At 36.9% G+C, this 16,556-nt stretch overlaps 2 protein-coding genes and 1 pseudogene across 2 annotated transcripts; all 3 read right to left on the reverse strand.

The window, feature by feature from the left end:
• Positions 1-903: 903 nt before the first annotated feature.
• Positions 904-7,052, reverse strand: LOC141844278 (pentatricopeptide repeat-containing protein At1g80270, mitochondrial-like). Its single transcript, XM_074732318.1, has 4 exons — positions 6,880-7,052; positions 5,541-5,665; positions 3,308-3,884; positions 904-2,421 (listed from the first exon to the last, which is right to left on the reverse strand). Exons 1-4 carry the CDS (start codon positions 6,982-6,984, stop codon positions 1,177-1,179), a joined length of 2,052 nt encoding a protein of 683 aa, XP_074588419.1. The 5' UTR covers positions 6,985-7,052; the 3' UTR covers positions 904-1,176.
• Positions 7,053-8,193: 1,141 nt separating this feature from the next.
• LOC141844142 (pentatricopeptide repeat-containing protein At1g80270, mitochondrial-like) lies at positions 8,194-16,248 on the reverse strand. Its single transcript, XM_074732158.1, has 4 exons — positions 16,127-16,248; positions 14,842-14,972; positions 13,209-13,788; positions 8,194-9,684 (listed from the first exon to the last, which is right to left on the reverse strand). Exons 1-4 carry the CDS (start codon positions 16,190-16,192, stop codon positions 8,443-8,445), a joined length of 2,019 nt encoding a protein of 672 aa, XP_074588259.1. The 5' UTR covers positions 16,193-16,248; the 3' UTR covers positions 8,194-8,442.
• Positions 10,054-11,349, reverse strand: LOC141844436 (uncharacterized; annotated as a pseudogene).
• Positions 16,249-16,556: the final 308 nt, after the last annotated feature.

Below are 16,556 nucleotides of genomic sequence, written 5' to 3' on the forward strand. Positions count from 1 at the left end.
GATTATACCACAAGTCAACGAATGGACTGATGTACACGCTCTCAGAAGATAATCGTTGGAAGGGATGAAGGGACCTGAAAAATACTCCAAAAGAGAGTTAGAATGGTGTCGTGAGGATCTTGACAAACCACTCCGACGCTTAAGTTAAGATTTTGTGAGAGGAAGAAGATTAAAAACTTAGAAAAAATAAAATTTTATGTGTGCATACCTATGCCCATAAGCATGGATAATCTTTTATAGAGTTATCAATATATTCAATCTTCGAAACATTAATATCCATTTAAAATATATTCTGATATACGATCTAATTTATAATATACTCCGATATACGAATTCTAATTGTTCATATCTTTTGGAATATCTTCCTTATTTATTTTCTAAGAATAATAATCTTAGAATTTTATAATCTTATGGACGAGCCAATTTTATGTGGTCAATCTAAAAGCAAATGACGAAAGACCTAAACTTGAGATGAGAGACTTGAGGCTGAGATAAGATCAATGTATAAGATCAGATGAAGGTCGAGATTGAGACTCGAAACTGAGATAAAATCGACGCATAAGATTGGACACTCAAGGTTGAGATAAAATCAACATTCAAGACCAACACATATCCGAGGTATATGTCCGAGACCGATATAGAACAAAAGTCGAGCTATCGAGATCCGAGATTTAAGGTTGAGATGAAATCAACGTATAATACCAAACGAAAGAGATTGGGACCCAAGACTAACATAAAATCAACACTCAAGATCAAGATGGAACAAAGATCGGTCAAAACTCAGATCCAAAGATAGATTGTCAATTGACTACCCTTCAAGATTTATTCAATCCTCTTTGATCTTGCCTAATAATCCCACATCATTCCAAATCTAAAATCACATGACAACTTTGCACTTCCCCGTATCAATAATAAAACAAATGCATCTAATATCAAAGAACAATCCCTACCAAACACAATCTAATATCGAAGAACAATCACGATATTTAAACCAACTAGTTTCAGTAGAAATTTTTCTTAAGAAGGCAACATGCATAGCTGGGGAAGAACCCCCTTCTAGAAATGTTATGCATTGAGACTTCACTTAATCTAAAGAGTAGCAAAGGTCTTGAATCCCTAGCACAAAGACAAGAAATTGCCGCAGCAGTTTACCGGAAACTGAGTTGTGATATGCCTTCAATCAAGCAACGCCGCGACCGGATTCTTCTTGAACGCATCGTGAGCCGCCAGTTGCGCGGCCAAAGCCTTGTTGGGAAACAGGTAGTCGGCTTTCATCCGTTCCCTGAAGCCATAAGCAGGTGTCTTTGCATTCACATAGGTCTGGAACAGAGTCTGGAATTGCTGCATTCTACCGACATAGCCAATCTGCCTCAGCTTGTGAAAAATCTTTTCTGAGTTATGGATATCGCCCCTTTTAGCATATTCATTCATCAGGGCCATATAAGAGCTGTAGAGAGGTCTAGATTTGCTTTCCTCAGTAACCTTGTTCAATATCGAGTCGGCTTTCTCGACCTCCCCCGATTCAACATACAGTTTCACTAGCGCATCCCAAGTCACAGGACCGATTCGGCAACCACTCTCAGACATCCGATTCACCAGTTCCTTTCCTTTGTCCAACAGCTTGTGGTATGCATAAACCCTTAACATGGCGCTGTAGTAGTTTGACGACATCTTCCAAGTCTTGCTCATCATCTCGAAGACTTCCTCTGCCTTTTCAACTTGCCCGAGCCTACCCCAGGCCTCGATCGCGGCAATGCACTCGGCTAGATGAGGTTTCACTTCACATACTTTCCATATTCTTGCTACGTCGTCTGCTTTGCCCAAGGTAGCATACAGAGGGAGAATAGCCCTGCAAACATTGCGATTCTCCTGGAGGCCATCCCCTTCAATCTCTTTTAACACTGCTTCTGCTTTTTCCTTCAAACCGGCGAATATGTAAGCCTTTACGACATTAGACTTGATAATCAAATCAGGATCCACACCTTCGGCTTTCATTGTCTCCAAGATTTGCTCCATACCCGATATGTCTTTGACACGGCCTTTGACCTCGACTAGAATCTTGTAAGTGAAGAGTGTAGGCTTGACATTTTCCTTTTCCATCAGCAGGAGTACATCAGCGATCTTTTTCCGATCTATCCTTTTGTAGAGCAGCAACAACTGGTTACAAGCAAAAGCTGAGATCGGAAAACCGAGATCTCTGATTTTGTTGAACACCTCCTCGGCTTTCTTGACATAAACAGCAGCAACACAATTGGCCAACAAAGTTCTGTAAACCACCTCACCCCTGAAAGCTTCTGGGATTGTCCGAATGTAATTTTCAGCCTTCACTAGACCATTAACCTTTGAGATCAAATCCAAATGAGAAGCGTAGTCCGGCTCCGCAAGTTCAATTTTATTTCTAGCTTCCAGCCATTCAACAAACTGCAAATGACAACAAAAAAAATCCAAAGATTTAGACTAAAAAACTCGAAAAGAAAAATATAAGTAAAGACATGATAAAAGAATTAAGCAAAGTCATCTACACAATAAAGTGCTGCTATTCATAAACATTTTCATTTATTTCATTTCATGCACAAAACCAATATTCTAAAGAATTCAAACTCATATCCTGAGGATTTACAAATGTCCAACTACTGTTAGAAAACACACATTTATGTGATTTCAGCTGCTTATGCAAGCTCCAGTTTTTTTTTAAAAACAAAAGTCACTACAGAGCAGGAATAAACATCGACATAAATCAACCGAGAATCGTTATGGAGAATAAAGGATAATTTGATTCAGTACATAAATTTAAAAGACAGCATTTGACTGTGCAAGATGAAGTTAATGGATTAACACTTAACACAATATAGAATACATACTGTCCTGGCACAGAAGGCAATTTGCCATTGAAACAATGCAGATGTTAACATTTAATTGATTCTTTAGCTCAAGCATGCCCAATAGATTTAAATTAGAGAGTAGTATGATCGACCGTGTGTTTTAAGTAATGGATACTACAAAAGTAGGACAAATAAAGAGGAAGAGAATTTTGCAGATAGTGATGCGGTAAGAGGAATAAAACTTACAAAGAGAACCAAATATCATAAAAATGCAGGCCCCAATCAAAATCTAAGACAGGAGTTGTTTGTATGGTTTGGGCATGCAATCAGATAACTCAAAAGGGAAATCCCTAGTCCACTTTGTTAACAGTAAATGTTCCCAAAAGCCAAGTTTTATCTTCCATTAATATAACAGAGGTCAAAATCCATTTTAGAAACATCAAAATTTCAGATAAGCACTAGGGTAAAATACAAGATACAATCACCTGCAGTGCCATTGAGTAGAGTCGCCGCTTCCTCAGATTAAGCATAGCAATAGATATCTCACCTCTTCCAAGAGGTTTCCCTTCCTCAACATACTTATCAAGTGCACAAATTAAGGAACTTCTTGGAGTTTCCCTTATTAACTTGAAAATAGGAGAATGTGAGAACCTTAACCGTTCCTTTTTTGCCCCACCTTCACTTGCTTCAACATCTACAAAGTCAAGTGAAGAACCATCTGCATCTTCTTCAGATAACTCCCCTTCGGAATTGAGCCCTTCATCATCTTCTTTGCCTGGACCATCCACCGAATCAGCAGATTCCAGTGGTACCTCCAGGTCAGAAAACCCATCTTCTAGATCGTCTTCCTTATCACCTGAATTTGCTCCAGCCTGAGAAGATAAATATCGACTCCAGAGGATAGGTTTCAGAGAAATAGGCCCACGTGTATATGACTTCAGTTGAATTGAGCTGCTACTTATATTAGAGCCTTCTGAGTAAAGGCGCTCTCCATGCTTTAAACTACCACTGCCCACATATGTACTCAAGGTAGGACTGTGAGGAAAACCAATGCAGTTGCTCCTGAAATTTGAATGCGAAGACCAGAGTTATTTTCTAACCTTCAATCTTTTAACTCACAGATTGAGAATACTCTCAGTAACGCATGCTAGGTAACAGAAAATTTAATGACAAAATATATCAGAAAAAACATATTCATGAAAATAAACATTTTAAACATTAAGCAAGCAAAGACAAAAAAAGATTGAAAAAGAATTGCCATGATAATAATTAGCAATAGTAACAAAGCACTCCTTTTAAGTTCAAACAAATTAAAGTTTGACAATTATATTAAGTTGTCTAGGACCTGAATTTGGGGGTTATAGCCAAATGAGTACAAGAAGTGTTGAGTTTGGTTGATGCCAATTGAAGCTTGATTCAGTTTGCCTGAGGTGAGCACAACTTGGTCAAAGTGAAGGGGAGCCTTGGCGCAACGGTAAGGTTGCTGCCATGTGACCTAGAGGTCACGGGTTCAAATCCTGGAAACAGCCTCTTGCCAAAGGCAAGGTAAGGCTGCGTACAATGGATCCTTTCCCCGGACCCTGCATGGCGGGAGCTTCGTGCACCGGGCTGCCCTTTTATAGCCACAATCCAGCTGCGGTGAATAGGCCACTCTTCGACGTGATTTAGCTCTCCCAATATGTTTCAGAGGTTGATCAAGGGTCATACATGTAGAAGCCATTTAAGGGTAGTCAGGATAGCAGTATATATTACCCACATCATTGGGAACTTATGTGAAAAGATATATTCTGTGTATTAAGGAAATTGTAGCAATTGGGCCATCTACCACTATAACATAAGGTCAGCCCAATGCACGAAGCTCCCGCTAATGTGGAGTTCATGAGAAGGATTGAACCATATTAGATTTATTGTAATGCAATCTTATCCTGCATTGCAACTCGAATCTGTGACCAAAATGTCACATGGCGATAATTTTACCATTACGCCAAGACTCTCCTTCATCTACCACTATAACATAAGAAACAAAAAACAAATATTTTGACATGGACTGTATAATTCTCGCCCCGTTATGGACTGCATATTGTGAGATGGTCTGTATGATTATTATAATGATTCCATTAGACTTGTTTTGTTTATAATCCATATTCTTTAAATTGACTTCATATATGGGCAACAACTATTCGTTATTTACAGGGTACCGCAACAAGCATACGATAACATTTCCCTTCAGGATATTTCATTTCCTCCGGGAAAAAGAAAATAAGCCAACTTGAATCAAATTAGCTACAATGTTATTGTCATACTTCCATCATTAGTTTTAGTTTCATTCCTAGTATCTATTGCCCCTAGAAAAGCTGAATGGCTGGAGGGAGGGAAAAAAGCAATGCACCTATCCTTAAAGTAGTCGAGATTTTATAGTACATTGTTTTCTTCACTCGTGCAGTAGATGCTCAGATGATATAATTATTCTGTCAAAGCTAGTTCAATGCCTTAGGTGAATAAAGGCATTTAATTGTTCAAAAAAAACTACTAAGACACTCATCAACCCCTACCTAAACTCTACCTCAATTGAGATGCAGGTTTGATCATGTATAAAGTGGTATGGTAGCATTACAAAATTAAAACTTGACTGACAAACAAAAACTACTTTACCAATATTTAGAGATCTTTACATTTATTTTACTTTACTTTGGAAATTAAGTGACAAGGTTGCCATACCTTTTTTCTACCAGCTTCAGCTCAGTCCCATGACCCTTTGACAGAAGAAGAGCATATCCATTCACAGGATGAGGATTTCCATTTTTATCACATACCTCAGAACCTACTACTAATCCATAATCACACTGTAGATGAAAGCACAGAAATTATTAATAGAAGAAAAAAACATGAAATAAATTCTTATGAAAAAGAGGATAAGTTCTTCAAGTGGCCAATGGAGAATCAACATGATGCCTCTTAATTGGCAATTAGTCGAATAAATAAAAAAAAATGTAGTAAGTTAGATGCACACAAACATCTTAATTCAATTAGACAGATTAGCTCTCAAGTGCATGGAACCCAGACAAATACCAAATCAAAAGATTGAAAATAAGTTAAAGCTATGCAGTTGTAATATTTCAACACAACACAAGAGCATCAGAACAATGTAAAATATACAACACTAAGAAATCCAGACAAATTACTGAAACAAAAGACACAACTATTGAGCTGTAATTTTTCAACATAACACTAGGAATGAAACAATGTAATCCACAAAACTCCCAGGAAGGCTTACTAGATATCACTTAAATTATTCCTACCAGTGTCTCATTACTTATGGATAAAATTGTAACCGTACCACTCAATCATAGTCATATGATTACAGTTTGATGTAATTTTTTTTCCAAAAAAAAACAATAATCAACTCAAAATATGATTATCAAAATTGAGTTTCATGTTACCTTGTTCCTTTCTGTTTCCTCAGAGGCAAACAGAATTCAAAAAGAATCAGCTTGATGGATATCAAATGTGCAGGCATTAATAACTACGATAGCATACTGTCAAAATGTCACTAATCAGGTAATTATGTTCCCGTAGAAGAAAATGTTATAAAATCCACGGTCACAAGAAAAGCCTGAATTAATATTATTCTATATTCCTTCCAGATTCCTCAGATGTAGTGCCGTGAGGATCATGATATGGTCGGTAGTATCACAGTCAGAAAATAATCAAACCCACCATCAAAAGATCAAGTGGACATCCATACTACAATCTCTGATATGAAATTCAAAAGTACCAGGAAAAAAAAAATCAATTTTAATATCCGAGTACTATACAAGCCCTCAAGACCAACGCGACCATATGGTATCTTCCCTCTTAACATATTTACAATTGAAAATCAATGATTCTCAATAGGTGACACAGCAAAAATCACTCTTTGGAAGGGGCAACAGCAGATTTCATTGACGCAGAGAATCAGAAACAATAGGCAGAAACAAACACACATCGTTGCCAAATCGCAAGCAAGAGTTTGTCATCCAAACAAAAGCGATTAAAATCAACGCCAAATGACGATCACCTTAGTTGTCTTCTCCGGGAGAAGGACCCCGGCGCTGGTCTTGGAGGGAGGGGCGATCTTCTCCGCGAGAACACGGTTGAGCAAAGGAATTTGACGCTTCGCCATCGACGTCGGCGAGAAGCAGAAGCAGCGGCAACTCGGTACGACGTCGGAAGACCACCTTTTGGCGGCAGCTCGAGCTGGAAATGGGGGAACAAGCCAACCAGGTAGGGTTTAAGAAGGGGCGAAGCGATGAAGCTAAGATTACTAATATGCCCTCGTTTTCCCGACTTTTTTGCCATTGAGGGAAGGGGTAAAAATGGAATTTGAGAGGCTTCGTGCCGCAGCCTTTGGCCGCAGAAATTAGGGTTGGGAATTAGGGTTTTAGAGGTGGGGCCCAGAAAATGTGTTGGGCTTTTATGTGGGCTTGGCCCAACTTCTAGTTCTTTGGCATGAATTTTAGTCGACTCCGTTGTGGCGAGATCTATTAGTTGACCATTCGATAAGAATTATATGGTAATAGATCATTGGATAATTTCAACTAAATTCAAATTAAGAAATTATTTGCTTTTTTATTTTTTTGAACAAAAAGTTGGGATAGATTTACCATGATAAATGATTATTACAAAATTTAATAAAAGTTATTTATATTTGATAGAAAATAAAAAAAATATCTATATAGTCAAAAGACCTTTTTCTTTTTCATCTATATGTCATTGTTATGTACTCTACTTTGAAATAATTTTATTAGTGTAGCTCGATCGAAGTTGTTCACATCTAAAGTTTAATTTGAATTGGACCTATTAGGTTAGTTTGTCGCGACAAACAATTTAGGCAAGTTAAGTTGAAATTTTATAAATCTATTTTAAGATAAGTTCAGGTGAGTTGACCCCCACCTAGGCCCACAATCCACATGGGTCGAGCCGTGTACGAGCTTTGATTGACTCACGGGTCGAGAAAACTTATTTTTATTATTTAAAATTAAAATAAAAAAATTTAATAGACTAACTAATTTAATCTATTTAAATCGCAATCCAAATTTAAAATTTTTAATATTTTCTATATATTTTTTTTATTTTTTGAGGATCATGAATTGACTTGTTTAAATCGCAATCCACTTTAGATTGGAAATTTCTAATCTGCGATGTTTGTAGGTCAATCCGCTCAGCCATATGACGAATTTATAATGAATTGATCCGTCCTATGATAGATTGACCCGTTTGACAGCTCTACTCATACCTAAATTGGAGCAACTTTGATCAAAGTTGCTTCCGGATGAAACATAATGAGATATTTCAAGTATCAATTTATGGACGAAAATGCAACTTTAATAGATTTAGTAAGAACTTAACTTTAAATATATCGATACAAAATATCAATTGTGTGATATACCTAAAATTCAATAGAACAAATGCATCCAACAATGAAGAACAAACACAGTATTCAGCCAGAGTTCTTGTACCCTGGTTGTTATGCAATTCGATACAGCCGAAATCAATTCGATTCGATACGCAATGCTCATGCGCAAGAATACACGATCGATTGCGGCAGCAATTCACCGGAAAACTCAACTGTGATCTACCTTCAATCAAGCAACTCCGAGATCGGATTCTTCCTGAACGCATCGATTGCCATCAGTTGCGCGGTCATAAACTTGTTAGGAAACATGTTGTCGGCTTTCATCCGCGCCAAGAAGCCATAGGCAGGTGTCTTTGCATTCACATAGGTCTGGAGCAGAAGCTGGTATTGCCTGGGTGAACTGGCATAGCCCATCTGCTGCAGCCTGTGGAAAATCTTTTCGGCATTATGGATATCGCCTCGTTTAGCATATTGATCCATCACAGCCATAAAAGAGCCATAGAGAGGTCTAAGCTTCATTTGCTGAAAAGCTTTGTGCAATATCGAGTCGGCTTTCTCCACCTCCCCGGCTTCGACGTAGAGTTTCACTAGAGCATCCCAAGTCGAAGGATCAATTCGGCATCCACTCTCAGACATCCGATTCACCAGCTCCTTTCCTTTGTCCACCAGCTTGTTGTTCGCGTAAACCTGTAACATGGCAACATAGGACTTTGAAGGAAACTTCCAAGTCTTGATCATCTTCTCGAAGACTTCCTCCGCCTTCTCGATTTGCCCAAGCTTACCCCAAGCCTCTATTGCAACTAGGCACTCATCCAGAAAAGGTTTCATCATATCCCGGACTTTCCAGATTCTCGCAACGTCGTCTGCTTTGCCAAAGGCGGCATACAGAGGGAGAAGAATTTTGCAGGTGAAGCGGTTGATGCCATTGCCTTCGATCTCTTTCAATGTTGCTTCTGCTTTTTCCTTCAAACCAGCGAGTATGTAAGCTTTCGCGACCAAGGACTTGATCACCGAATCGGGTTCCACACCTTCAGATTTCATCTTCTCCAGAATTTGCTCCACGCCCAGTATGCCATGGGTCTGGCTTTTGACACTGACTAGCACCGTATAAGTGAAGATCGTAGGCTTTATATTTTCCTTTTCCATCAACAAGAGTACATCAGCAATCTTCTTACGGTCTACCCGTTTATAGAGCAGCAACAACTGTTCGCAAGCAAAAGCAGTGATTGGAAGACCGAGATCTCTGATTTTGTTGAACACTTCTTCTGCTTTCTTGACGTTAACAACAGCAACACAATTAGCTAACAGAGTTCTGTAAACCACCTCATTCCTGAATGATTCTGGGATTTTCTTGATGTACTTTTCAGCCATTAGTAGACCATTAACCTTCGCAATCAAATCCAAATGAGAAGCGTAGTCCCTCGCGTCAAGTTCAATTATCTTACTAGTTTCTAGCCATTCAACAACCTGCAAATGCCAACAAAAAAAAGTTTCAGACGATAAATAACTCAGTCTATATAAACATTTTCATTCATTTCATTTTATATACAAAACCAATAGTCTAAAGAACTATAAATGTTGAACTACCATTGAAAAACACACATTTATGTCGTTTCAGTTGCTTAACAGACATGAAACAAACAAGAGTCATTATCGAAAATGGAGGATAATTTGATTCAACAGAATTTGATTGTGCAAAATGTAATGGTCCTCCAAGTGAAGACCAGCTACGTCCCTACTAGGACTTCAACCTGTTTCTTCTTTTGGAATGGAACTTCACACAAAATAAAAAATCATGTTAATTTTATTTTTTATAATAATTTATTTAATATTTCATTAAATATTTATGCTTGCATGTTCATAAACACTCCAGTTTCGTTCACAAGCACATGAACTACATGTCAGACATAGAACTTTAATGGCAAATGCTTGTAATTCTGGTGTGGAACACCCATAAGCTGAGGCAAATGTTGAAATTTGAAATTAAGAGCCGCTAATTTTAAATAACATTACCTATGCTATGTTAAGAAAAAAAAATGATCACCTGGTGACTTTTTGGTTCTCTGTCTAATGGTCATGGCCATTCCAAAAAAATCCTTCAGCCCTCTTATACATTCGTAGTTGATCCAAAATTTTATCTTGCAGTTCGTCACCTACACACATCCTGGATATACACTTATACAAACTCAACACAACTTCTATGTCATTTTACCATCTTTTGTCAATTATATCAAAATATCTATGTACTTATCTTCATTGCTATCGAATGAGACAGCAATAGCTTCTTTAGCCCTATCGATTGCCTCGTAAATGTATCCCATTGCAAGCTTTTTTCCCCGTCAACCAATTGAAAAACTTTTACTAATGGACCACCTATTTTCACAGCATAAACAACAATATTCCAAAACGAAGGCATTAATATAACTTCTGTTGCCCATTTACCTGACATCTCTTTTGCAAATCTACTAGTGGTTCACTTTTCAAAAGTAAACATTTTTCTCAAACTGGCCTTATGCTTTTGGAACTGTATTAGTGTCAAAAACGCTATTGCAAAACAAGTTTTTCCTGCCCTAACCATATCCCTCTGTCTTGTGAATTCCCTCATCATACTTAAAACTTGTGGCCTATATATATATATATATATATATATATATATATATATAATTTACACTTGCACTATCTGTGACAACTTGAACCACACTCTTTTCCCCAATATGTTGTACATATCTATCAAGTAGCTCAAATATTTTCTCTCGTGTGAAAGTAGCTTGACCCATCAACTGATTCTATAAACACACTCCCTCTTGGGCCATTCACCAAAGAATTTATCAAAGTCCTATTTTTTCTATTGATCCATCCATCAACCATCAAGAGAGATGGTCCAAAGCCTTAGTGGGATAAGGCTTAGTTGTTGTTGTTGGTTGTTGTTGTATCCATCCATCAACCATCAAAGTACAACCAAACTTAACACGATCAGTCTCGTGGTCTTTCAAGATTGATTTGGTACGCTCCAACCCTAACTTCATGATAAATAGGGGGTTTCATTCCAGAACCAAATTGCCCAATAGCCTCAATTAATGGTCCAAAGCTATCATTATTTATGGCATTTAATGGAATGTCTGCATCATACATCCATCTAGCAAATCTTTGCATAGCGTTCTCCCTCAATTTCTTCTTATTTTCACCGTATAACTTTGTTTTTTTTCTTTCCTTGCTTAACAATTTCATCAACATCTTGCCGAAAGTATAAATCAATTGAGCTTGTTTGCTTTGGTTTCTTGCCTTGAAAATTAGTTGGAAGGCTAGAACACTGACCCGATGCAGCTAATATGGGTCTTTTTTTCTTTCATTGGAATACCTTCATTGGCTTCCCAATTCCCTTGTTGATCAACAACATCATCAAAATGAGGCATGGCATCCATTTGATTTTTCACATCTTTTTTATTTGACATATAAGCACTCAATTCTTCTTTTACATGCTCTGGACATTTCAGGCAAACTTTGGCATTTCTATTGCCTCTTACGAGATGTTATTTGTGTCTATAAATCCTTCCATTTGTTACTTTACTACAAAAATTGCCTCTCACTTTATTTGTATTTTTTGGGTCTATTAATGTCATATAATTCCATATTGGATCTTTCTAAGGCCTGATGACTCGGTATCAAAAGGTGACATTTTATCTATAATAAAAGGCATCGTAAGCAACTAGTTGAGATTTATAAAGAAAAATCATAATCAATGGAATGAAAATTCTAAATTAATTTATAATTTGAATTTGTGAGAAACGAAAAAACAGAATCATTGGAATGTAAATTCTGAACTAATTTATAATTTGATTATGTGAGAGAAAAAAAGAATAAACCTGATAAGAAAACTTATTAACTTAATTACAATTTGAATTTGTGCGGGAAAAAAATCAGAGACAACACAAGAAAATTTCTGAATTAATTTACAATTTGAATTTGTGGTGGAAAATAAATCAGAACCATTAAAAGAAAAATTTAGAACTAATTTACAATTTCAACTAGTGATAGAAAAAAACAAAATTGATAATAAAAAATCTGAACTAATTTACAATTTAAATATGTAAGGAAAAAAACATACTGTTATGACGAAATGAAAGGAGAAAAGCAAGAAAGTGTAACCAAATCCAGAAGACTGATGTTGATGTTGTAGGCGAGAGAAGAGTTCACATTTGAGAAGGGAGGGGAGATTGATGCTAATTTTTTTGGGGAGAGGAAGAGTCACACAAAGAGAAATAAATGAAATAAGTTTGCAAGGGAGGTTGATGTTCATTTTCTAGAGAGGAAGAGTCACACAGAGAAAAAATGTGGTACATGCATGCAACTTAATTAATTAAAAAGGTAATTAAAGGTATGTGTTAGGCTTTAAAAAAAATTGCTTCAATAAGGCGAGGAAAATCATGCCGTAAGTGTGCCTTAACCTCTCAAAAGGTGCGCACTTAAGCACACTTCTTTTAAGTAGTGTGTCTGGGTCACTACCCAGGCGCAAATGGCGCGCCTGGCTAAGATTTACGCCTAGGTGCAACCAGGCGCACGCCTTTCACAACTATGCCCCCTACTACGAGTTTGATGCATTTAATGGATTAACATTTAACACAATACAGACCGCATTCGGTCCTAACACAGTGGGCAATTCCAATGCATTTAAATTAGACAATAGTATAAACAACAGGATGCACCCGTTTGGGTTAGTATATAATGTACTAGGATGAATAAAACTTACAAAAAGAGCTAAATATTATTAAAAAAATGAGAATTGCAAGCCCCAATCAAAATCCAAGAAAGAAGTTGTTTGTATGGTTTGGCCATACAATCAAACAACTCAAAAGGGGAAGCCCTAGTCCACTTGGTTGACAGTAATTGTTACCAAAAAGAAATGTTTGATCTTCAATTAGTACACTAGAGGTCAAGATCAATTTTAGAAACACCATAATTTTAGGTAAGTACTAGGGTAGAGATACAATCACCTGCAATGCCAATGAGTAGAGACGTCGCTTCCTCAGATGAAATATAGCAAGACGTATCTCATCTCTCCCAAGAGTTTTCCCTTCCTCAACATACTTATGAAGTGCTCTCGTTAAAGAATTTCTCGGAGTTTCCATTATTATCTTGAAAATGGGAGAATGTGAGAGCTTTAACCGCTCCTTTTTTGCCCCACCTTCACTTGCTTCAACATCTACCAAGTCAAGTGAACTAGCAGATTCATCATATTCTTCAGATAACTCCCCTGTGGAAATGAGCTCTTCATTGTCTTCTTTGCCCAAACCATCCACAGAATCAACAGATTCCAGTGGTACATCCAGGTTGGAAAATCCATCTTCTAGATCATCTTCCCTACCACCTGAATTTGCTCTAGCCTGAGAAGATAAATATCGATTCCAGAGGACAGGTTTCACAGAAATAGGTCCACAGGTATATGACTTCAGTTGAATTGAGCTGCTACTTATATTAGAGTCTTCTGAGTAAAGGCGTTCTCCATGCTTCAAACTACCACTTCCTACATATGCACTCAAGGTAGGACTACAAGGAAAACCAATGCAGTTGCTCCTGAAATTTGAATGCAAAAATGAGAATTCTATTCTAACCTTCATTACAAAAATCATGAATATAGCTTTTAACTCGTCGATTGAGAATGCTCCCAAAATTTAATGATAATATATTAGAAAAAACATGTCCTTGAAAACATGCATATTTTGGAGGAAGGATTGACTCTTAAGCAAGCAAAGACAAAACAAGACAACTTAAAAAGAACTAGGATGATAATGATTAGCAATAAAACCAAGTGCTTATTTTAAGTTCGAACAAATTAAAGTCCGACAATTATATTAAGTTGGCTTGGACCTCAATTGGGCAACATAATTCTTCCCCCATTATGTTGGGGTGGTCAAAGTAATATTTAATAAGGAATCAAAATAAATTCTTATTTTGACTATATTCTGAGATCTACATGATTCTTATAATGCTTTCATTAGACTTGTTTTGTTTGTAAAATCCTTATTCTTTATATTTACTTCATAGATGGACAATTACTATTAGTTATCTACAGGGTACACTAACTAGCATGCTTTAACAATTCCTTTCAGGATATTTCATTTCCTCGAGAAAAATAAAATAAACCAACTTCGGTAAAATTAACTCTAATGTTGTTGTCACGCTTCCTTCTATCATTATTTTTAGTTTCATTCCTAGTATCTACTCTGCCCTAAGGAAAGCTGCATGGTTGGAAGGGGACGGGGGGGGGGGGGGGGGGGGGGGGGGGGGGGGTGAAGCAATGCACCTATTCATAAAGTATTAGAGATTTTACAGTACATTTTTTCTTCACTCATTAAGTAGATGCTCAAATGGTCTATTTATTCTGTGAAATCTAGTTAAACACCTTAGCTGATTTAAGGCATTTAATTGTTCAAAATAACTACTAAGACCCTCAGCAACCCCTATTTACACTCTACCTCAATTGGGACGCAAGTTTGATCATGTAGTGGTATGGTAGCATTACAAATTGTAAACTTGACTGACAAGCAAAAACTACCTTACCAACATTAAGACACCTTCACATTTGTTCTACTTTACTTTGGAAACCGAGTCAGAGAAATATCGTACCTTTTGTCTCTCAGCTTCAGCTCAGTCCACCCATGACCCTTTGACAGAAGAAGAGAGTAGCCATTCTTCACAGGATTATGATTTCCATTTTTATCACATACCTCAGTACCTACTACTACTCCATAATCACACTGTAGATGAAAGCACAGAGTAAATTAAAAGTTAAGAATAAAACATGAAACAAATTCTTAAGAAAAGAGGATAAGATACGTTTTTCAAATGGCCTATGGAGAATTAACATTAATGTCACTTGATTGACAATTAGTCAATTAAATAAAATCAAAAGCAGAAATTTAGATGCACAAGTTGCATGCAAACATTTTAATTCAATTAGACAGAATAGCTATCAAGAGCATGAAACCCTGACAAATTACCAAAACAAAAGATTAAAATACGTTAAAAGCTATGTAGTTGTAATATTTCAACAAAACACAAGTGAGAGTATACAATGTAAATATACAACACTAAGAAATCTAGAAAAATTACCAAAACAAACATAACAGAAAAGGTACAACTACAGAGTAGCAATGTTTCAACAAAAGACTAGTAATACAACAATGTAATACACAAAAGTCCCAAGAAGATTGTGTATTACATTGTTGTGTACATTGTGACTTGAATTAGCTGTATTACATTGTAATTGTACTAGATATTACTAGAAATATCTAGTATATTGTAATATCCCAACAATGTAATTCAAATCTATTAGTACAACTAGATACTACTTAAATGATTCCCACCAGTATCACATTACTCGTGGAGAAAATTGTAACTAAGCACTCAATCTAGCCATATGATTACAGTTTGATTTTTTTAAAGAAAAAAGTAATCAACTCAAAGCGTGATTATCAATGCAAATCCTGAATGAATAATGTTTTATGTTCCTTCCAGATTCCTCATATGTAGTGTTGTTAGGATCATGATACGGCCAGTAGGATTAAAGTCAGAAAATAAACAAACCCACCATCAAAAAATCAAGTGGAACATCCAAACTGCAACCTTTGGCATTAAATTCAAAATTACCAGGAAAATACACAATTATCCAATTTCAATATCCGAGGATCAATAAACAACACACTCGGAGCGATTTCACAGTGGTATACCAACGCGACTATATGGTATCTTCCCTGATAAGATATTTACCAACAGTTGACACAAGCTACGAAGCATCGACACAGTGAATCAGGACAATAGGGACAAACAACCGCACAACGTTGCCAAATCGCAAGCCAGAGTTTACCATCCAAATCAAAAGCGATTAAAATCAAGGTTAAACTACCATCACCTTAGTTATCTTCTCTGCCTTCTCCACGAGAACACGGTTGAGCAAAGGAATCTGACGCTTCGCCATTGACGTCAGCGAGAAGCAGAAGCGCCGGCGACCCGAGACGACGTCGGAAGGCCACCTTTTTGGGGGCAGCTGGGGCTAGAAATGGGGAACAGTGTAGGGGGCAAGAAGGGTTTTATCGGAGCGAGCCTTAAAATACTAAAATACCCTCGTCTTTTAGCGCACTATTGAATTTTTTGAATGAAGTTCGGGGTAAAATTGGAATTTGGGATCTAGGGTTTTAGAGACCAATGTGGTAGAATGCGTTTCGACTTTTCTTGGGCTTTGGCCCAAACCCACGAAATGCTAAAAGTCAATAGGAGAGTTTACGTTAAAAAAATTAAAAGGCTCCTTAATTATTAAAATCATTAAAAAAATATTATTTTTT

The sequence above is a fragment of the Curcuma longa genome, chromosome 13 (genome assembly GCF_044706935.1).
Source record: "Curcuma longa cultivar G26 ecotype Majalengka, Jawa Barat chromosome 13, ITB_CL_G26_1.1, whole genome shotgun sequence".
NCBI classification, from domain to species: Eukaryota; Viridiplantae; Streptophyta; class Magnoliopsida; order Zingiberales; family Zingiberaceae; genus Curcuma; species Curcuma longa.

Excerpts from the sequence above, each read along its gene's own strand:
- LOC141844142 (XM_074732158.1), bottom strand. The coding sequence starts at position 16,192 with ATGGCGAAGCGTCAGATTCCTTTGCTCAACCGTGTTCTCGTGGAGAAG. Across the intron at positions 13,789-14,841 it reads CTGAAGCTGAGAGACAAAAG|GAGCAACTGCATTGGTTTTC; the intron begins GTACGATATTTC and ends TTCAAATTTCAG. Across the intron at positions 9,685-13,208 it reads TCTACTCATTGGCATTGCAG|GTTGTTGAATGGCTAGAAAC; the intron begins GTGATTGTATCT and ends TGGCATTTGCAG.
- LOC141844278 (XM_074732318.1), bottom strand. The coding sequence starts at position 6,984 with ATGGCGAAGCGTCAAATTCCTTTGCTCAACCGTGTTCTCGCGGAGAAG. Across the intron at positions 3,885-5,540 it reads CTGAAGCTGGTAGAAAAAAG|GAGCAACTGCATTGGTTTTC; the intron begins GTATGGCAACCT and ends TTCAAATTTCAG. Across the intron at positions 2,422-3,307 it reads TCTACTCAATGGCACTGCAG|TTTGTTGAATGGCTGGAAGC; the intron begins GTGATTGTATCT and ends TGTCATTTGCAG.